Raw genomic sequence first — 22366 nt, 5'->3', positions numbered from 1 at the left:
AGTGTTTTTTCATACCTTCTGAACTGGTGATATTTTTTTCCACTCTTTCAGAAATCCCTGGAATGTCGAGATCTGACCGTTTCCGTTTGACGCTGTTTGGATCTTCTTTGGAAAGGATCTGCCCTTTTGCACGCAGTTTCCTTATCGCTGCAATCTAAAGGGAGGCATTAGAAGCGCAATCAACCATTTTAATTCAACCCTGTACGATGTTAAAGTTTGAAGGGAGTTAAGGGTTAGTATGATTTTGGTTATTGTATAATTAGTAAAGTTAAGTAGATTATGTTTAATATGTTTGTATAACCCTGTAGTTGGCTCTGGGAAGTCGGAGGGGATGGGGTGGGGGTGGGGGAAGGTAGGTTGGAGGTTAAATAGGTCAGATAAGTAGAAATAGTTTTATTGTATATAATATTGATATTGTAATTTGGAGAGAGGAATTGCTCGGGCATTTTTCCCTGGACTGCATCCGGAGTGGGATGAGAAGGTAGGAGGAAGGGGAGAAGCAAGTAGGAAGGTTGAGGAGAAAGAGGAGAGGAGGAGAGTGGTGAGGAAGAAGAGGGAAGTAAGGGAGGAAGTTAGAGGGAGGATGCGGTTTGGGGGGAAATGGGTGAGCAATACCGAAAGTTGTGTGTATAAATTTATTTTACTTTTTATCTGAAGTATTTTGTAATAGTGTAATGAAAAATGGAAAATAAAAACTTTTTACCCCCCCCCCCAAAATTCAACCCCGTAAGAACAGCCAGCACGACAAAAGGAAGTTACGTCGTGTACAGTGATGAACACAGCACGTTCACAAACTGTACAGTAGTGGCCAAAATTGTGGAAACCTTTTGGGAAAAGTGAATTTTTGAGGTTTGATGGCTAATAACACCACTTTTTTTGGGGGGGGCGGTAGTACCATAAAATTATATATCAATGAAAAGATAATTTAATCAAGAATGTAATGCAACATAGTTTGTACAATTATCTGTACTGTATTCTATGAAAAGTTATAGCCAAATAACCAGAAAAAGGAAGCACAATTTGCTTAGGTTGATCTCAGGTAGCTTTCCTTCATCTGATTGTAGCCAATGAGCATGAGTGTTTAGAGAGTCAATCAGGTATCTTGTTTTGGCAATGAGCCAATCAGATCACAGTAGGATCCAGTGATTGATGTCAAGTATTGAAGCTGAGAGGAGGACATTTGTCAGTGTGTTATGTGATTGCTATCAAGTTGGTTGAGTTTTTTTGTGTTCTTTCATTTAGTGAGCTTGTAAAACATAATAAAATTAAAGTCATGGTGCAAAGAGTTGACTGGTTGCCCAGAAAGCAATGTAAAATAGTATTATTAAGTGAACAAGGCTACAGTTATACAGAAATTAGAAGAAAAATTGGTGGAAACTTAACCAAAGGTAGCATACATATGCTGTTCATAGTATGTTTAGGTGTGTGTCATGTAAGTGTTTCACTTTGAGAGCGGGCAACTAAATTTCATTTTTGATGTGTGCCATTGTGCCCACAGTATAAAAATGACAATAAAGGTTATCTTATCTTATTTCTACTGAACACTTTCCCCAAAAGGTTTCCACAATTTTTGACCACTACTGTAATTTTTAAAAAGTTACACATGTCCTATGTTCACAGATTTTTCCGACAAATTCAATCGGAGAGATCATAGGTTATATATAATAAGCAATTTAAATCACCCAAACTGTGCCACATACGTTACAATTTCCTTCTCTGAACAAAAAAAAGAAAAACAAGAAAAAAAGCTTTGTACCCTTCAGGATCCCATTCTCCATCCATGGTTCGAGTAGGAATTTGGGGGGAATTTTGGAAGGAACCCCAATTAATAAGTAATTCAAATGAAAAAGCAAGCGAACCCATGATTTGGAGAAGCGGCAGAAAGTTTATTACATGGCTAAAAAATATTAGCAGGCAGTGCTGGGAATCAAGCTATTGAAAGGACTACCTATGAATCAATTCATCCATTGCCGCAGCGATTAAAACTAAGGAAGTTTTAGTTTTCCAAAGCACCTGAAGGCAGGACAAGAAGCAACGGGTGGAAACTAATCAAGGAGAGAAGCAACCTAGAACTAAGGAGAAACTTCCTGACAGTGAGAACAATTAAGCAGTGGAACAGCCTGCCTCCAGAAGCAGTAAATGCTCCAACACTGGAAGTTTTTAAGAAGAGACTGGACAGCCATTTGTCCCAAATGGTGTAGGGTTTCCTGCCCGAGCAGGGGGTTGGACTAGATGACCTCCAAGGTTCCTTCCAACTTTACTACTACTACTATTATTATTATAAATGTTGATTTTTAGATTATTTATCATTTTACGAGAGTTTAAACATTGTTTATTTAAATTAAAGAAAGTTTGCTGTGCATTGTATTTCTACCTCTGCACTTGAAATACATTGGAGGCCCCTTTGGTTACACATTTGTTGCATGCATTATTTTGCCTCTATTTGCAGCCTGTCCTGTTATTCTCTCTCCCCACCCCCCGATTTTCCCTTTAGGCTAGTTGGTATTTTAATGTTTGTTTTTGAAACTTAATAAAGGAATTTATATATACATAAAAAAAGGAATTCATTTGGCACAGTGTTCGAGTCGGGGGGCTCTGTTACCTTTTTGGCTTCCGCCAGGTGGTTCAGTTTGAGGGCCGGAGGGGGGCAATCATCAAAAAAGAGAACGTCGCCCCCTTCAGAGAAGCCCGAACCAAGTCTGGGGGTCTGGGGGCTGGATAGTTGTCCAGCTTTAGGAAACTCGGCCCCTGGGGTTGGGGACTGTACCACAGCCTGCCCCACAGAGGAGGGTGATGCTGGGGTCCTTTTAGGAGCAGAGTCCTGAAGAAACCTGGAACACAAAGATGAAAAAACAGAATTGTCATTTTGGGTGAAGGAGGTAAACACCAGAGAGAGTCTGCTCCCGTGTCTGTTTTTAGCGTCTCTCGGGAAATGATGGAGATTTGTTTATGACCGTTTCCAAGGGGATAATATCCTGGATCAGGCCCTATAAATGTCCCGGAGGATTAACGCGCAAGATAATGACGCCTTTCGCCAAATTGAATCCGAGACAAAAACTGCTTTGATTAATTTCTTCTTTTTTTTGTAAAAGATTTTTTTATTTTCAATTTTTCATTACATTCATAAAAAGTACTTTAGATAAAGAATAAAGTAAATTTATACACACAACTTTCGGTATTGCTCACCCATTTCCCCCCAAACCGCATCCATCCTCTAACTCTTCTCTCACTTCCCTCTTTCCCTCTTCTTCCTCAATCTCCTCCTCTCCTCCTTCTCCTCAACCTTCCTCCTATCTTCTCACTCTGGATGCAGTCCAGGGGAAATGCCCGAGCAATTCCTCTCTCCAAGTTAAAACATCAATATTATATACAAAAAAACCACAAAAAAACAAACAAAACAAAACAAAACAAAAAACCCAACTATTTCTACTTATCTGACCTATTTAACCTCCAACCCATCCTCCCCCCTCCCCCCCAACTTCCCAGAGCCAAGTACAGGGTTATACAAACATATTAAACATAATCTACTTAAGTTTACTAATTATACAATAACCAAAATCATACTAACCCTTAACTCTCTTCAAAGTTTAACATCATAATTTTATAAAAAATCCATTACTCATAAAATAAATGAAATTTTGTAGTTCCATATTTCTTCTGAACATATTCTATCCATCTTCTCCATATGCTTTGATTAATTTCTTATTCTCTGCATCTTTTTAAAATTATTTTAACAAAATGAAAATACAGCACCCAGCCAGCTTTTTAAAAAAAAATTAACATAGTTTTCTATACAGGGAGTCCTCAGTTATGACTGCTTAGTGACTGTTCAAAGGGGGCAGAGGGGGGCTACTTATGAACCAGATTCAAAAATCTGACAATTCCCTTTGTGGTCACATGACCAAATGTTGGCCACTCAGCAACCAGGGCACGTTTATGCCTGTTTGTAGCACCCCAGACTGCATTTTATGCTGGTTTTGCAGAAAACCAGCATTTATAAACTGTTGGTTTGCTTAATGACTATGGCGTTCACTACAAAAAAGATTGTAAAACTGGGTCTGTTGCATGTGTGACCCATTTTATGATCATCATGGCTTACGACGATCACAGCAGGATCCGTTATGGTCATAAGACGAGAACTATCTGTAAAGATTTTTTTTTTAAAAAAAACAAGAAGTTTGATACAAGATTCTGATAAATTTTTCATATATGTAATTTTGTAAGCAGCTCCACATAATAAATGCTTCTGGTTTGCATGGACTCGTCCCAGTTTTCTGAGCTGAGAATGGCGGATGCCACCAGCCTGTTACAAAATCCATATTGTATTTTTTTTTCCTACGTAGCTAAGGCAGCCTTGAAGCCTATAAACTCAAAGAAAGTAGATCAATATCCAAGATTTGCTTGGGTTCGTCAGGAAGATCACCTCAAGGAATGGCAAAAACAGGAGAACTAAAAATCCCTTTAAGAAATTCACTAGAAATTAAAAATCAGCAGATCTTCCTCAAAAAACATAAAAGAGGGAAATGTGGAAATTGATGGGAGGGCTGGCCCTGAGGAAATTACTTTGATCTGAACTAGCCAGAGAGGAAGCAAGCATTTTAAATTTATGTAAGAATCATTTATTTGATCCCTTTGAAGACAATAGCCGAGGATAGCGGGAGCCTTGTTCAGTAACCGTAGCTGTGTGTATATAAAAAGCCTGTAAAAGAACATTCTGGTATGTTCTGGAATAGTGTGTTCTTTTTCTGGAATGTGCTACAACTTCTCGTTCTGGAAAACACAATGGCCCCTGGAATGCTGACACAGATCATTCTGGCAGAAAAACAAAAAGTTTTATTATCGTGTCAGGGAGAGTTGCCTGTCCCTTTTGTCTAGAGGTGATTTTTGCTCCATCAGAGATTGGTGTTATCTCCCAAAAAGAGATTGGGATAGTCCAGGGGTAGGCAACCTTGGCTCTTTTATGATTGGTGGACTTCAACTCCCAGAATTCCCCTCAGCCATGCTGAGGGGAAAGGGAGGGGTTTCCAAGCTGAGCCATGCTGGCTCAGAAATTCTGGGAGTTGAAGTCCACAAGTCTTAAAGTTGCCAAGGTTGAGGACCCCTGATATAGGGCAGGGGTGGGGAACCTTGGCTCAGCATGGCTGGCTCAGGAATTCTGGGAGTTGAAGTTCCTGAGCCAGCAGGCTCAGCTTGGAAACTCTCCCTTTCCCCTCAGCATGGCTGGCTCAGGAATTCTGGGAGTTGAAGTCCACGAGTCATAAAAGAGCCAAGGTTGCCTACCCTTGGGATAGTCCTTCCTAAAATCTCAAAAAGTTGCTGATTATCAAAATTGCCCAGACTTCTCCAGCTTGATGTCTTCCTATGGCTATCCACCCAATATGCCCCAAACCACTGCAGTTGTTAAGGGAATCATTAAGTCGTTAAGTGAATCTAGCTTTCTCCACTGACTTGGCTTGTCAGAAGCTGCTGGGAAGGTTATGAATGGTGATCACACGACTCCGGGACACTGCAACTGTCATAAATACACGCCAGTTGCCAAGTGCCTGAATTTTGATCATGTGGGCACGGGGCTGCTGCAAGGCTCGTAAAGTCACTTTTTTCAGTGCAGTCATAACGTTGAACGGTCACTAAACGAGTAGTTGTAAGTCAAGGACTACTTGGATAGTCTAAAAAAAAAAATAGGACCATCTAGCCATGTCTTCCAACAGAACAAAACTGAAAGAGTGTTCTTACCTCCTTTGTATTTCATTAGATCTTCGCTTCCGGGCCTCCAACATTTGCCGTTTCTGTTGCTTCAGCAGAGCTGAGGCAGAGATGGAGTGGACAGCTGGCTTTCCTGTAAATCCTGAAAAAGGAAGAAGAAAGAAGCGGTAAGCCAAGGGGGAAAGAAAAGAAAAGAAAGAAGGAGGGGGGGAGGGAGGGAGGGAGGGAGAAAGGGAGGGTAAAGGAAAGGAAGGAAGGAAGAGGGAAGGAGGGAAGGAAGGAAGGAAGGGGAAAGGAAGGAAGGAAGAGAGGGGGAAGGAAGGGGAAAGGAAAGGAAAGAAGAGGAAGGAAGGAAGGAAGGAAGGAAGGAAGGAAGGAAAGGAAAAGAAAGGAAATAAGAAAGATGAAGATGTGACATCCCAAAGGTGTTTTTTCAAAACGCAGCTAGACTTTCTTGGTTTTTGCTTGAAGATGTTTCACTTCTTGTCCAAGAAGCTTTTTCAGTTCATTTCACTTCAGTTGAACTGAAGAAGCTTCTTGGACGAGAAGCGAAACGCCTTCAAGGAAAAACCAAGAAAGTCCAGTTGCCTTTTGAAAAAGCACCTTTGGGACAACCAGGACCTGGATGACTGAGAACCTTCATCCACATGAAGATGTGACAGCTCTTCTCAGCCAAACAAGCCAGCATTTATCCCCTGTTCGTTTCCAACGTATCTAAGGCCCCACCTCGGTCGAAGTGTTTACTGAGGTTCCGGGCTCCAGATGAGGGCATGGCCAACAGTTCCTTGAATTCTTCTGAACAGGGTGGCTTTGGCAGACCTGAAAAGAAACCACAAAGTGAGATCTTCTGAGCTGCAGATCACGCTTGGGCCCAGGGGTAGGCAACCTTGGCTCTTTTATGACTCGTGGACTTCAACTCCCAGAATTCCTGAGCCAGCCATGCTGAGGGGAAAGGGAAAGGTTTCCAAGCTGAGCCATGCTGGCTCAGGAATTCTGGGAGTTGAAGTCCACGAGTCATAAAGCGGCCTAGGCCAGAGGTAGGCAACCTTGGCTCTTTTATGACTCGTGGACTTCAACTCCCAGAATTCCTGAGCCAGCATGGCTCAGCTTGGAAACCTCTCCCTTTCCCCTCAGCATGGCTGGCTCAGGAATTCTGGGAGTTGAAGTCCACGAGTCATAAAAGAACCAAGGTTGCCTACCCTTGCGTTTGGCCTTTGAGTGGAAGAAGACCAGAATTGCCTTCGGGGAAGCAAAGAGTGGAATCAGAAGAAAAAAACAGATTTCCTCTCTGCTTAAATCCATAAACATGAATAGCATGATATGGTGATATTTATAACTGGCAGCGCTCGACTTACGACCACGGTGGAGCCCCAAATTTCTGCCGCTTAAGTGAGACATTTGTTAAGTGAGTTTTGCCCCATTTTGTAACCTTCTTGTTAAGTGAATCATTGCGGTTATTCTGTAACAATCGTTGTTAAGTGAAACTGGCTTCCCCACTGACTTTGCTCGTCAAGTCACAAAAGGGGATCACATGATTCTGGGACACTGTGACCGTCATAAATATGAATCCATTGCCAAATGCCTTAATTTTGATCATGGGAATTCTACAACGGTCGCTAAGTATGAAAAATGGTCATAAGTCACTTTCAGTGCTGTTGTAACTTTGAACGGTCACTAAATGAACTGTTGTAAGTCAAGGGCTACCTCTACTTACAGTAGTGCCAAAATTGTGGAAACCTTTTGGGAAAAGTGTACCGTAGAAATGCCACCTTTGGTTAAGTTTCCGCCACTTTTTCTTCTAATTTCTTTATAACTGTAGCCTTGTTCACTTAATAAATACTATTTTACATGGCTTTCTGGGTGACCAGTCAACTCTTTGCACCATTACTTTAATTTTATTACCTTTTACAAGCTCACTAAATGAAAGAACACACACACACAAAAACCACAACCAACTTGATAGCGATCACATAACATACTGACAAATGTCCTCTCAGCTTCAATACGGGACATCAATCACTGGATCCTACTGTGATCTGATTGGCTCACTGCCAAAACAAGATGACACCTGAACACTCTCTAAACACTCACGCTCATTGGCTACAATCAGATGAAGGAAAGCTACGTGATATCAACCTGAGCAAGTTGTGCTTTCTTTTTCTGGTTATTTGGCTATAATTTTTCATAGAATACAAGTAATTGAACCAACTTTGTTGCATTACATTCTTGATTAAATTATCTTTCCATTGATATATAATTTTATGGTACTACCCCCCCCCAAAAAAAGTGACGTATTCCCCAGGAATACTTGTACGCCAAAGAACCAGCGGCAAGAATTATATTTGGGCAATAGTGGAAAAAGGAAGGAATACCATCGGATGAAGAGACAATTAAAAAAATACTAGAATGCGCAGAGATGGATAGACTGACTATAAGACTGAAAGAAAATGAAGAAACGGAATATTATCAGATTTGGGACTTATTTTATCGATGGCTAGAGAAAAGAATAAAGGATTAGGAATTAAATATGCATTGGCGAATGTAAACTCAGATAGCACGTTGGTTGAAAAATTATTACTGAATGTATGGAGAAAATCCCCCCAATAAAAACTCCTACAAAAAAACAACAAAGAACCAGGCTGAAAGAATAGGACTCTCCAACACAGCAAGCTTCAGAAAACAGAAAAGGGTTACCCAGTTTTCCTTGGGTTTCCTGCAGGATTGCATCCACTCCTTTTACCACCAAATTTGTCAAAGTCGTTTGGATTTTCTTTTTGGGAACAGCAGCAGCAGCCCTGAAGAGGATACACAAGAACACAACTTAAGGGCTGGAAATCAAAGCCATACTAAGTCTTTTTGTATGTCTAAATCATTACAATTAATTCTGGAGGGAAAAGTTCTAGATGGGTTCTCTCTCTGATTAATTTCCATCCAGCTAATCTAATAGCAATAGCATTTAGACTTATATACCGCTTCGTAGTGCTTTACAGCCCTCTCTAAGCGGTTTACAGAGTCAGCATCTTGCTCCCAATAATCTGGATCCTCATTTTATTGACCTCGGAAGGAAGGCTGAGTCAACCTGGAGCCTGGTGAGAGTCGAACTGCTGAAAACCGGCAGTCAGCAGAAGTAGCCTGCAGTACTGCATTCTAACCACTGCACTGCCGTGGCTCTTCTTTATGGACTGGCATCAGGCCATGGCTTGCCAGAAACCAGGCTGCGCAAACAAGCAAAGTCTTGTCCGCAGAATGCAAAACAACTTCCCCTCCAATCCACGAAAAAACCTCTCTCGACGGAATCGGTCCCTGGTGCCCGAAAGGTTGGGGGCCGCTGCTTTAGATATTGCAACACTGCTATCCTGTCACCCTTAGTCCTTCTTTTCACGTCTACTTTAATGAAAAGAAGGACTAGGGCAGGGGTAGGCAACCTTGGCTCTTTTATGACTCGTGGACTTCATCTCCCAGAATGCCTGAGCCAGCCATGCTGAGGGGAAAGGGAGAGGTTTCCAAGCTGAGCCATGCTGGCTGAGGAATTCTGGGAGTTGAAGTCCACGAGTCATAAAAGACCCAAGGTTGCCTACCCCTGCCCTAGGGGGTGGCATAGCAGTATTCCAGCATTTGAGAGGGTGACACAAAGAGGAGGAGGTCCATTTATTTTCCAAAGCACCGGAAGGCAGAACAAGACACAACGGATGGAAACTAACCAAGGAGAGAAGCAATATGGAATTAAGGAGAAATTTCCTCACAGTGAGGACAATTAACCAGTGGAACCGCCTGCCTTCAGGAGTTGTAGGTGCTTCATCACTGGAGGTTTTTAAGAAGAGATGAGACAGCCACTCGTCTGGAATGGTATAGGGCAGGGGTGTCAAAGTCACAATGTCGCGTGATGTGTCATGACATATCGTGAGTTTTGTTCCATTGCTGGCAATGGGGTGGGTGTGATTTTATCATGATGGATCCGGCCCGTGGGCCGGCAGTTTGACACTCCCGGTATAGGGTCTCCTGCCTGAGCAGAGGTCTGGACTAGAAGACGTCCCCTCCAACTCTAATTAAACCAAGATCTGGATAAGCAACCCCGGGGCCCAGACCAGCTACCACAGGGGTGTCAAACTCAATTTCATTGAGGGCCGCATCAGCATTGCGGTTGCCCTCAGGGGGCAGGATGGGTGTGGCCAGGGTGGGTGCAGCCTACTGGGTGGGCGTGGATGGAGTGGGTGTGGCCTACTGGGTGGGCATGGCCAGCTCTACATCGTTCGCGTCAAGGGGACCTATGGGGGCCTGGGCAGGAATGGGACAAATCTGAGGGTCCTGGCAGAAGGGGGTGGGACCGGGGCAAGTGCCAAGGCATGGTCCACTGGAGGAGCCTCACTGCCTGCCGAAACCCTCCGCCGGAGCCCATCAAGCCGGATATGTGAAGTAGGCGAGGGCCATTTGCTGGCCACTTGCAGGCGATGGTGCATGTCTTCATTCCTCACAAAGGGTGACACCTCCTCAGCATGCACCCAGGGAGCAGGGCCGACGCGGCAGGGGCTGGTTCCTCGCTGTTTCCACACGGCCTTGTGGAGCTAAGACTGAATGAGTTTCAGCCTAGATGGCCACCACAAAATTGTACATTGGCTCCTGTCCGGCCTGGGCCAGGGCCAAGGCAGCGGGGGCCGTTCCCTCACTGTTTCCAGGATGGCTTCGCGGGCCACATGAAACCACTTTGCGGGCTGCATCTGGCCCCCGGGCCTTGTGTTTGACATGTCTGACCTAAAAGCATTTCCTTACACAGAAGCAGCGTAAGCTGCGGAGGAAACGCCGCCGTAGTAAAAGCCGTCTTGACAAAGCCTCCCTTTCAAGCTGAGGTTCCTCTTTGCTGTCTTCTTCGGTGCCCGGGTGGTGGAGAAAGTGGACTGCAGGTCTGCTCGCTTAGAGCTCAGTTTCCGATACTCGGTTTGTATATGATACTGACAATACTCGCACTCGCTCTGAAACACAAAGGAGGTCCTGAAAACTGACCCACTGACCAAAGGGGGGAGTGGATAAGCTGCAGTTGCAGGTATTCCCGACAGAGGATGAACAACAAGTCTTGAAGTGGGCAGAGGAAATGTACAGTAGTGGCCAAAATGGTGGAAACCTTTTGGGGAAAAGTGTACAGTAGAAATGCCACCTTTGGTTAAGTTTCCACCCATTTTTCTTCTAATTTCTTTATAACGGTAGCCTTGTTCACTTAATAATACTATTTTACATTGCTTTCTGGGCAACCAGTCAACTCTTTGCATCATTACTTTAATTTTATTAAGTTTTGCAAGCTCACTAAATGAAAGAACACACACGCACACACACAAACACAACCAACTTGATAGCCATCACATAACACACTGACAAATGTCCTCCTCTCAGCTTCAATACATGACATCAATAACTGAATCCTCCTGTGATCTGATTGGCTCATTGCCAAAACAAGATGACACCTGATTGGCTCTCTAAACACTCATGCTCATTGGCCACAATCAGATGAAGGAAAGCTACCTGAGATCAACCTAAGCAAGTTGTGCTTCCTTTTTCTGGTTATTTGGCTATAACTTTTTATAGAACACAGTACAGATAATTGAACCAACGTTGTTGCATTACATTCTCGATTAAATTATCTTTCCATTGATATATAATTTTATGGTACTACTCCAAAACAAAAGTGGTGTTATTAGCCATCCAACCTCAAAAATACACTTTTCCCAAAAGGTTTCCACAATTTTGGCCACTACTGTACGTATTTAGTATTCATTTATATTTTATGTTTATTTTATTTATTTATTTACAGCCAGTTGACTTACAACAGTTCATTTAGCGACTATTCAAAGTTACAACGGCGCTGAAAAACAGGCTGTTTTTCACACTTACGACTGTTGCAGCGAACCCGGGGTCCTGCAATTCCCTTTTGTGACCTTCTGACTAACAAAGTTAGTTGGGAAAGTCAGATTCTCACTTAACAACTGCAGTGATTCACTTAACAACTATGGCAAGAAAGGTCGTAAAATGGGAGCAAAACTCACTTAACAAATGTCTCACTTAAGAGACATAAATTTTGGGCTCAGTTGTGGTCATAGGTTGAGGACCATCTGTAGAGGATGAACACAAGATTTGAGGTGGGCAGAGGAAATGTATTTATTTAGTATTTATTTATTTATGTCCTGCTTTACAGATAGTCCTCGATTTACAACAACAGAAATGTATTATTTTTATAAATGAAATTTGTAGCTCAGAGAGAACTCAGTTCTTGGCCACCTGTTGTGGGGAACTTTTGCTTCCCAGTGTTTTCATTACCCTCAATTGTGATTTATAGGTAATAACTACCTGTATGAAAACCTAAAGGCCAAAGACACTTTTTAACCGGCTGATACACACATACCTGATTAACCATCTGAGTACAAGGCTCTCCGTTTTTTTTCTTCACTTTACAAGTTCCCAAGTCCATGGCTTCCCCTAAAATCAGGATCTTTTGTGGGTGATCGACAGACAGACACACCTGAGAAGAAAGACGGCAGTTTTCAGCTCCCAGGAAGCCAAACAAATTTTTTCAGATGATGCTAAAAATGCCACCCTATCCTTTGAGACTGCAGCCTTCTGTCCTTTATGTAGAGCTAAATGGCACCGGATTTACTCTAAATCGAAAAGTAGAAGATTACAGTGGGAGTTGTTTTATACTAGGGCAGGGGTAGGCAACCTTGGCTTTTTTATGACTTGTGGACTTCAACTCCCAGAATTCCTGAGGCAGCCATGCTGGCTCAGGAATTCTGGGAATTGAAGTCCATAAACCATGAAGGGGCCATAGTTCCCCCCATGCAGGCTGAGGAATTCTGGGAGTTGAAGTCCACAGGCCATGAAGGGGCCATAGTTCCCCCATGCTGGCTCAGGAATTCTGGGAGTTGAAGTCCATAAACCATGAAGGGGCCGAAGTTTCCCCCATGCAGGCTCAGGAATTCTGGGAGTTGAAGTCCACAAGCCATGAAAGGGCCATCGTTGCCCGATGCTGGCTCAGGAGTTCTGGGAGTTGAAGTCCACGAGTCATAAAAGGGCCAAGATTGCCTACCCCTGTTTTATACAGTCTTTCTTGGTTTTACATAGGCAACATTATTGCCCCATCCTTATCCATACCTCTTCTGATCCTTCCTTGGGTTTCATCTGATTAGCGTTGAGGAGGCCTACAGCCATGCCTTTATCCGTCTTCCAGTGTTCTTTGTGAACGTCCCCAAACAGGAAGAGAGAGACAGACCTGCTGAAGTCCCGCAGGTCATTCAGGTGCCAGATGCTGAATGTTTTACCCTGGAAGAGAGGCAGACGGTGAGAAGAAGTATTGCATTGATATGCAATAATTGGTTTAAGTGGTTAATTGGTGGCGAGAATGCAGCATGGCAGGCTAACTTAATGCCCACTGCCAGGAGTTCGATCCTAACTGGCTCAAGGTTGACTCAGCCTTCCATCCTTCCCAGGTCGGTGAAATGAGGACCTAGACTGTTGGGGGCAAATAGGCTGACTCTATAAACCCCTCAGAGAGGGCTGTGAAGCACTGTGAAGTAGTATATAAGTCTAAATGCTATTGCTATTCCTTTCCTTTCGGCGGTGGTGAGAATGCAGGATTGCAGGCTAACTCACTGCCCACCGCCAGGAGTTCGATCCTGACCGGCTCAAGGTTGACTCAGCTTTCCATCCTTCCAAGGTCGGTGAAATGAGGACCCAGATTGTTGGGGGCAATATGATGATTTTGTAAACTGCTCAGAGAGTGGTATATAAATCTAAGTGCTATTGCTATTCCTTTTCTTTCGGCGGTGGTGAGAATGCAGGATTGCAGGCTAACTCACTGCCCACCACCAGAAGTTCGATCCTGACTGACTCAAGGTTGACTCAGCCTTCCATCCTTCCGAGCTGGGTAAAGTGAGGACTCAGATTGTTGGGGGCAAGAGGCTGACTCTGTAAAGCGCAGAGAGAGGGCTTCAAAGCACTATGAAGCGGTATATAAGTCTAAGTGCTATTGCTATTGTTCTTTCTTTTCTCCTTCCTTCCTTCCTTCCTTCCTTCCTTCCTTCCTTCCTTCCTTCCTTCCTTCCTTCCATCCATCCATCCGTGCTATGCAGTAGTTAAAAGGCAGCATTGCGGTCTGACTCTGCCCACTGTTAGGAATTTGATCCTGACTGGCTCCAGGTTGAGTCAGCCTCCCATCCTTCTGAGGTTGGTAAAATGAGGACTCAGATTGTTGGAGGTCAATATGTTGACTCTATGAACCGCTTAGAGAGGGCTGTAAAAGCCCTACGAAGCGGTATATAAGTCTAAGTGCTATTGCTAAGTTATAGATACTGACTAATATTTTCCTTTGGGTAATTGCTAAACCCTGGACATTTCACCCCCTATATATGGATAGAAGACTATACATGAGACTGTACAGGCAGTCCTCGACTTACGACAGTTCATTTAGTGACCATTCAAAGTTACAACAGTGCTGAAAAAAGGGACTTAGCACTGTTTTTCACACTTACAACCGTTGCATTATCCCCATGGTCACATGATCAAAATTCAGACGCTCAGCAATTGACTCCTATTTATGACGGTTTTCAGTGTCCCCCCCCGGGGGGGGGGTCACGTGATCCCTTTTGCGACCTTCCGACAAGCAAAGTCAGTGGAGGAAGTCAGACTCACTCAACAACCCGGGTTGACTAACTTCACAACTGCAGTGATTCACTTAACAACCGGGGGCAGGAAAAGGTTGCAAAAATGGAACAAAGCTCACTTCACCAACGTCTCACTTAGCCACTTGGCTCAACTGTGGCCGTAGGACAGGCGCTGCCAGGATTTCCAAACTAATGAAGAATTGCCCAGTCTCTTTGAAGCAAAACTGAAGGCCGATATCTTTCATTCTGGCAACTTCTCCAAGCATAACGCAAGATTGAAAGCAGGCCAGGGGAAAACAGAAAGATCATTTAAAAAAAAAAATTTTTTTTTTTGCCCAAATGCTTTTTTCAAAGAACACTCCTGTTTACAGTGCCTTTTACAGCACCTCCATTACAGTCGAAGTAAAATCTGAAAGGTGAGAAATTTATAGGAATGTGTTGCTTTGATCTCCCGCCAGCTCCCTTCGAAAGGCCAACGAGATCCGGGCAAACATACAAGCACTTACGTTGCTGGAACTCTGAGGAATCTTTTTCTTTATTATGATGCCAAAGGTCACCCAGTCCATTTCTTCAAGATTGGCCGAGCGGAGTTTGTCTTGCAGCAGAGAGAGTCTAATCAGCTGCCGCCCTCTCATTTTTCTTTCCATCTCAGCCGAAGAGACGCGGGGTTTTCTGCGAGGAAATCAGAAATCCCCCATCAGAGGCGGAACCCCTTAACCCAGAGGTCCCCAACCTTTTGGGCACCAGGGGCTGGTTCTGTGGAAAGAGGTTTTTCTACGGACCAGAGAAGGCCTGGTTTCATGATCCCTGCACCCCACAGATGAAGCTTTGCTTGTTTGCGCGGCCTGGTTTCGGGCATGTTGTGGCCCGCTGCCGGTCCACGGACCAGGAGTTGGGGACCCCTGCCTTAACCGTCCATCACTCGACACAACCAGGAGGCCGTGTGACATTTCCAACCAAGAAATAATAAAAAAGGTGTTTCAAACATTTATCAAAAATGCTGATACTAGATAATAATAATAATAAAAGTTGGAAGGGACCTTGGAGGTCTTCTAGTCCAGCCCCCTGCTCAGGCAGGAAACCCTATACCATTTCGGACAAATGGCTGTCCAGTCTCTTCTTAAAAACTTCCAGTGTTGGAGCATTCACCGCTTCTGGAAGCAGGTTGTTCCACCGGTTAATTGTTCTCACTGTCAGGAAATTTTTCCTTACTTCTAGGTTGCTTTTCTCTTTGGTTAGTTTCCATCCATTGCTTCTTGTCCTGCCTACAGATGCTTTGGAGACTAGCTTGACTCCCTCTTCTTTGTGGCAACCCCTCAGATACTGGAACATAGCTATGATGTCGCCCCTGGTCCTTTTTTTCATTGAACTAGAGTCTAGACCAGTGGTTCTCAACCTGTGGGTCGGGACCCCATTTGGGGTCGAACGACCATTTCACGGGGGTCGCCAAACAACGCAGTCCGCCATTTTTTCCCCCTTTTCCTTAGCTGTGCTACTCCCTTTTATTCTATTGGCTTTTGAAAGCCAATAGAATAGACTCTCTTGAATAGAGTCTAATTCTATTGGCTTTCAAAAGCCAATAGGAATTGTCCAGGCTGTCTCTGCCCTGCTGAGCCTGCCAAAAGTCCCATTCTGCAAACGGTGCTGCACCAGTTGAGTAGTCCTCGACTTAGGACCGGTTGAGTAGTCCTCGACTTACGACCGATTGGGGGGTTGCAGCATTAAAAAGGTTGAGAACCACTGGTCTAGACATACCCAATTCCAGCAACCGTTCTTCATACGTTTTAGCTTCCAGTCCCCTGATCATTTTGTTGTTCTGCTCTGCACTCTTTCTAGAGCAGGCATGTCAAACTGCCAGCCCGCGGGCCAGATGCGTCACACCAAAACCGCATCCACCGCATTGTCTGCAATGGGGAAAAAGTCGCGAGTTTGACATGCCTGTTCTAGAGTCTCATCATCTTGTTGTTGTTAGTTGCGAAGTCGTATCTGACCCATCGCGACCCCATGGACAATGTTCCTTCAGGCCTTCCTGTCCTCTACCATCATCTAGAGTTCATTTAAAATCATGCCTATTGCTTCAGTGACTCCATCCAGCCACCTCCTTCTCTGTCGTCCCCTTCTTCTCTTGCCCTCAATCTGTCCCAGCATTAGGCCCTTCTCCAGTGAGTCCTTCCTTCTCATTAAGTGGCCAAAGTATTTGAGTTTCAACTTCAGGATCTGGCCTTCTAAAGAGCAGTCGGGGTTGATCTCCTTTAGGACTGACCGGTTGGATCGCCTTGCAGTCTCATCATCTATATAGTCAAGAACATAGCCTACAGTCTTTGTCTATCAAATTCAAAAGCACCTTCTGTTTTTTTTTCAAAAGCACAGACAACTCCTTAAGACTGAAAATGTGCTTTGAAGAATCTTAGCAAGGTTTTAAGGTACTTCCAAGCCACAACGACACTGAAAAAAGTGACAGGGCTGTTTTTCACACTTAGGACAGTTGCAGAATCAAAATTCAGACCTTTGGCAACTGACTCGTATTTATGACAGTTGCAGTGTCCCAGGTCACGTGATCCGCTTTTGTGACCTTCTGACCAGCAAAATCAACGGGGAAGCGAGATTCACTTAACAACCAGGTTACTAACTTAACAACTGCAGTGATTCACTTAACAACTATGGCAAGAAAGGTCTTAAAATGGGCCAGAATTCACTCAACAAATGTCTTGCTTAGCAACAGAACTTTTGGGCTTAATTGTGGCCATAAATCGAGGACTACATGTAATACATCCAGAATAAAATTACGCCCTTGGCGTTGAGGGTAGAATTGTTCTTTAGCAAGGTCTGTATATAATTCCCCTTGTGATCCATTTTTAAAAAGCTAATTAGGTTATTCCAGATAGCTTGCTCACCTTAATTTCAGCCCAGAGTAGATTTCCAGGGAAACATCTTGAGTTTTGCCCTCAGAATTTTTTGTTACTGGAATTTTCTTATTGGAATCCATAGAGGGTCTGTTTCCAACCATTGATTTAAGTGGTTGAGAGAACAGACTAGACGTAGCTTTTGAAGTGTGGTTCTTATTCACTATAAGGAGCAGAAGACAAAGAATACACCATTATCCCAGAAGAAAACTGAAAAAAAACAACATAAAGGGAAAGCCTTAATAATAGAAGCGTCTGTGTTTAACAATAAGTGGCTAATTTTTCCCCGGGGAATAAAATTGCAAATCAGCCACCGTCAATTCTGCCTGCAGGTATATTCCCCCCCCCCCCGAAAATAATAATTTTTTTTAAAAAAGGTGCCAACAACCCCAAAACACAGATAAATAAATAACTTTTTCCACATGGATACGTCATTCTGATTTATTTTGCTCTTTTCAGCAACTGAGAGCACGCTGAAAAAACTGTGCCATCAATAGTGTCCTTCTCCAACGTCTCATTTATGACATCTTAAATTCCAGAAGTAGAATTATGCAAATCTGCACAAGCCCTATTTGCATTTAACTATATCAGTGCATTTAACTATATTTAACTATATCAGGGACGACAGAGAATGAGATGGCTGGATGGAGTCACTGAAGCAGTAGGTGAGAACTTAAATGGACTCCAGAAGATGGTAGAGGACAGGAAGACCTGGAGGAACATTGTCCATGGGGTTGCGATGGGTCGGACACGACTTCGCAATTAACAACAACATATCAGTGCAAAATTCCCAAGCTGTGAAGCCATTGCCTTAAGAAACATCTCTTCACCATTTGAAAGATATGAAAGAAGCAGGCTTTATAGCAAAATAACAGAGGCAGAAGGGACCTTGGAGGTCTTCTAGTCCAACCCCCTGCTCAGGCAGGAAACTCTATACCAGGGGTAGGCAACCTTGGCTCTTTTATGACTCGTGGACTTCAACTCCCAGAATTCCTGAGCCAGCATGGCTCAGCTTGGAAACCTCTCCATTTTTCCTCAGCATGGCTGGCGCAGGAATTCTGGGAGTTGAAGTCCACGAGTCATAAAGGAGTCAAGGTGGCCTACTCCTGCTTTATACCAGATGAAATTCTAATTTAATCTTCTGAACGTACAATACTGTCTCTGTTATTTTAGCTGGACTACAATTATTGATGTTACTGGGCAGTCACGATATTTGGTGGGCTTGGATTTTGGATTGTAGACCATTCTCTGCTGCTTCCACTACCATAGTCAACACAATACATCATTTTAGGATAATCTATGATACTTCTATTTCAATCAGAATAGAGCTGGAAGGGATCTTGGAGGTCTTCTAGTCCAGCCCCGTCAAGCAGGAGACCCTATACCATTTCAAACAAGTGGATATCCAGTCTCTTCTTGAAACCCTCCACGGATGAAGCACCCACAATTTCTGAAGGCAAGCGGTTCCACCAATTAATTGTTCTGTCAGGAAGTTTCTCCTTAGTTCTAGGTTGCTTCTCTTCTTGATTAGTTTCCATCTGTCGCTTCTTGTCTTGCCATCCGGTGCTTTGGAGAATAGCTTGACTCTCTCTTTTTTGGGGCAGCCCCTGAGATATTGGAAGACTGCTATCATGTCCCCCCTCGTCCTTCTCTTCATTAAACTAGACATACCCAATTTCGGCAACGGTTCTTCGCACTCTGCCAAAAATCAAGTGGAAGGAATGGCTAAAATATACCTGCAATCATAGATTTGGCTTTCTGGGACTCGCTTTTTGGCAGCGGTAAAGGTGGACTGTTCCCCTTAGCTGAAAAAGATGGGCATTTTTGAACCTTTGAAGGAGTCCTTTCCTTAATGACAGCAGCGGTTGATTTACCTGATCAAGAAATCAAAGAATGTATCAAAGACGTATGTTTTCAGCTAGAACGTATCAGAAACAGCCTCAATGCATTTACAGTGGTACCTCAGTACTCACTGCTAATCGGTTCTGGGAGTTGTGATGACTTTTGGTACCAAAAACAAGGAATACAAAACAAATTTCTCCCATAAGGAATAATGTAGTGAGTCCACAAGGCAGCCGACACCGACAAGTTTCAGCGGGTGTGTTGAGTACCAAACAAACGATGAGGACAAGTAGTCCTTGACTTACGACCATAACTGAGTCCAACACTTATGTTGTTAAGTGAGACATTTGTTAAGTGAGTTTTGCCCCATTTTATGACCTTTCTTGCCACAGTCGTTAAGGGAATCATTGCAATTGGGTTATTAAGTGAATCTGGCTTCCCCATTGACTTTGCCTGTCAGAAGATCGCAAAAGGAGATCACGTGACCCCGGGATGATGCAACTGTCATAAGTACATGCCAGTTGCCAAGCCTCTGAATTTTGATCACGCGACCATGGGGATGCTGCAATGGTTCTAAGTGTGAAAAACGGTTGTAAGTCCCTTTTTCTTCAATGCAGTTGTAACTTTGAACTGTCACTAAATGAACTGTGGTAAGTCGAGGACTACATGTTCAGGGACAAAATGCACTGAGGACCAAATTTGATGATTTTCAAAGCAGTTGAGTACCAAGGTACCACTTTATAGAAAAAAAAAACCCTTGGGTAAATATTTATGCTTAGTGTATATCTCTCTTTGATACTTTGAGCTCAGCTGTGTTTCAGATTTGATTAGATAACCTTTATTGTCATTTTGTTTACTGTGGGCACAATGGCACACATCAAAAATGAAATTTAGTTGTATATTGGTGTTACCCTTTTGTTTTGCTTCAATACGACACAAGATCACAAAAACTGGCAAAGACTAGAAACAGGAGACTTAAAAAAATGCAAAATTTAAGCACAATTATCAAATCCTGGAAATTGCACCGTCAATCCAAACAAATTAATTCGAGTGGCTGATGAATCAGTGAATAATACCTAAGCCATCTTTCTCTCTCATGTATTACCGTAGTGGCCAAAATTGTGGAAACCTTTTGGGAAAAGTGTATTTTTGAGGTTTGATGGCTAATAACACTACTTTTTTTGGGGGGAGTAGTACCATAAAATTATATATCAATGGAAAGATAATTTAATCAAGAATGTAATGTAACATAGTTTGTTCAATTATCTGTACTGTATTCTATGAAAAGTTATAGCCAAATAATCAGAAAAAGGAAGCACAACTTGCTTAGGTGGATCTCAGGTAGCTTTCCTTCATCTGATTGTAGCCAATGAGCAGGAGTGTTTAGAGAGCCAATCAGGTGTCATCTTGTTTTGGCAATGAGCTAATCAAATCACAGTAGGATTCAGTTAATGATGTCATGTATTGAAGCTGACAGGACATTTGTCAGTGTGTTATATGATCGCTATCAAGTTTGCTGGGTTTTTTTTGTGTTCTTTCATTTAGTGAGCTTGTAAAACGTAGTAAAATTAAAGTAATGGTGCAAAAAGTTGACTGGTCACCCAGCAAGCGATGTAAAATAGTATTATTAAATGAGCAAGGCTACAGTTATAAAGAAACTAGAAGAAAAATGGGTGGAAACTTAACCAAAGGTGGCCTTTCTACTGTACACTTTCCCCAAAAGGTTTCCACAATTTTGGCCACTACTGTATACAACTCCTTTTACGCTGGATTAAAAGAAACAATATTTACTATTCTGCGCTGAGTGTGACTATTGCCAAAATGACTTCTCCTCTAGTTGTTTCCTCATTCTGATCCTAATCATCTCAAGGTTTTTTTTGTTTTTTTTTTACACAAATGTATAGATAGTCCTCGACCTAGGACCATAATTGAGATCGGAATTATGGTGAAAAGTCTTCTCGGTTGTTTAGCTAGTCACTGTGTGACCAGATTTTATGTTCTTTCTTGCAGCGATCATTAAGCAAGCATGACAGAACACTGGGGCTGTGAAACAAATCCATTTTCTGCAATGGGCACGTTTGGCCAGAAACCGGAAGTAAACGTCAGTTTCTGCGGGGGGGGGGGAGTCACAGAAACCGGAAGTAAACATCAGTTTCTGGCAGGGAAAAAAAAGTCACAAATTGCAGCTGTGTGACTGTGGGATGCTGCAAACAGCCGTAAAGGCAGGCCGGTTGCCAAGCAACCAAAACGTGATTATCTGGCTACTTGTACTGTATTTGAAATGTTTACATGATGTTAAAATATTGTCGCATTTTAAAGATTTGATTAAAACATTGGGATTTGTATAATTTTAGCAAATTGCCCGGGCTTACAAAAAATATCCATAGGATGAAATGCAAGATAACATGCTGGAGAGCAGGGTGGTCAAAAAGGAAAAAACGCAATTACCAGATGTTTTCTTGCAGAGATTAGAATCGGCTGGCTTTCCAATCGCTGTGCTTTGTAACTGCTCCTGCAATTTTTTCATCTGCTCTTGCAATTTTCTCAACTCATCTATGAGGCAACAAGAATAAGAAAGACAAATATCATTGGAAGCCTAAACTTAGGTTAATTAAAAATTAGGGGGGAAAAAAAGCCCTGATGAACCAATATTTAAGGCGCTGCTTTATATGTTGCTGTTAGCCAGAGCTAGGAATATCTGGCTGCAGTTTTAATTCCATTTCTTTAAATCATTAGAGATTTTCGTGGCAATAGCCTCAGGATAGATAACTTTTAAATAGGGGTCTTCAAACTTGGCCCTTTTATGACTTGTGGACTTCAACTCCCAGAATTCCTCAGCCAGGCATGCTGGCTGAGGAATTCTGGGAGTTGAAGTCCACAAGTCATAAAAGGGCCAAGTTTGAAGACCCCCCTGCTTTTAACCATCAGAAACGTAGGAAGGTTTCAAGAGACCTTGAAGATCTTCCTTGGAAGGTTCTATCACTTGATCAGGAGCTACAGGACGGGACATCTTCTGAATGTTTTCCTCTTTCTTCTCTTCCTCCAACAGGTCAGTCACGTCCCAAAAGATCTCAGCCACGTTTTCCTGGTTACCAGTGGACCCCTCCTCTTCTACTTCCAGCTCCTCGTTGTAGGAGGTGTAGGACTCATCGTCTTCCGCCTCAAAGAGTAAATCATACTCATCTCGATGCTCAGCTGCTCTTTTCTTCTCTGCAGAATTTTCTTGGGCTTCATTCTCCTCTAAGAGAGACGCTAACAGGTCTAAGTCATCATCTC

At 43.0% G+C, this 22366-nt stretch overlaps 1 protein-coding gene and 1 long non-coding RNA gene across 2 annotated transcripts in view; one reads left to right on the top strand and one right to left on the bottom strand.

The window, feature by feature from the left end:
* MCM10 (minichromosome maintenance 10 replication initiation factor) overlaps positions 1 to 22366 on the bottom strand; it is a 31375-nt gene that overhangs the window by 6142 nt on the left and 2867 nt on the right. The window contains exons 3-15 of the mRNA XM_039357556.1: positions 22043 to 22366; positions 21539 to 21643; positions 18985 to 19122; positions 17240 to 17411; positions 14852 to 15017; positions 12838 to 13005; positions 12092 to 12208; positions 10471 to 10670; positions 8398 to 8498; positions 6430 to 6522; positions 5734 to 5845; positions 2603 to 2831; positions 16 to 154 (exon numbers count right to left, since the gene is read on the bottom strand). Coding sequence (XP_039213490.1) covers positions 16 to 154; positions 2603 to 2831; positions 5734 to 5845; positions 6430 to 6522; positions 8398 to 8498; positions 10471 to 10670; positions 12092 to 12208; positions 12838 to 13005; positions 14852 to 15017; positions 17240 to 17411; positions 18985 to 19122; positions 21539 to 21643; positions 22043 to 22366 — 2064 coding nt within the window. The remainder of the gene's footprint in view (positions 1 to 15; positions 155 to 2602; positions 2832 to 5733; positions 5846 to 6429; positions 6523 to 8397; positions 8499 to 10470; positions 10671 to 12091; positions 12209 to 12837; positions 13006 to 14851; positions 15018 to 17239; positions 17412 to 18984; positions 19123 to 21538; positions 21644 to 22042) is intronic.
* Positions 95 to 22278, top strand: LOC120314452. Its single transcript, XR_005558434.1, has 4 exons — positions 95 to 232; positions 5753 to 5870; positions 21101 to 21191; positions 22140 to 22278. It is a non-coding gene; the product is annotated as an uncharacterized LOC120314452 (long non-coding RNA).

The sequence above is a fragment of the Crotalus tigris genome, unplaced genomic scaffold (assembly GCF_016545835.1).
Source record: "Crotalus tigris isolate CLP2741 ecotype Arizona unplaced genomic scaffold, ASM1654583v1 scf7180000018925.3142382, whole genome shotgun sequence".
NCBI lineage: Eukaryota > Metazoa > Chordata > Lepidosauria > Squamata > Viperidae > Crotalus > Crotalus tigris.
This window is presented reverse-complemented; position numbering and strand designations above follow the sequence as displayed.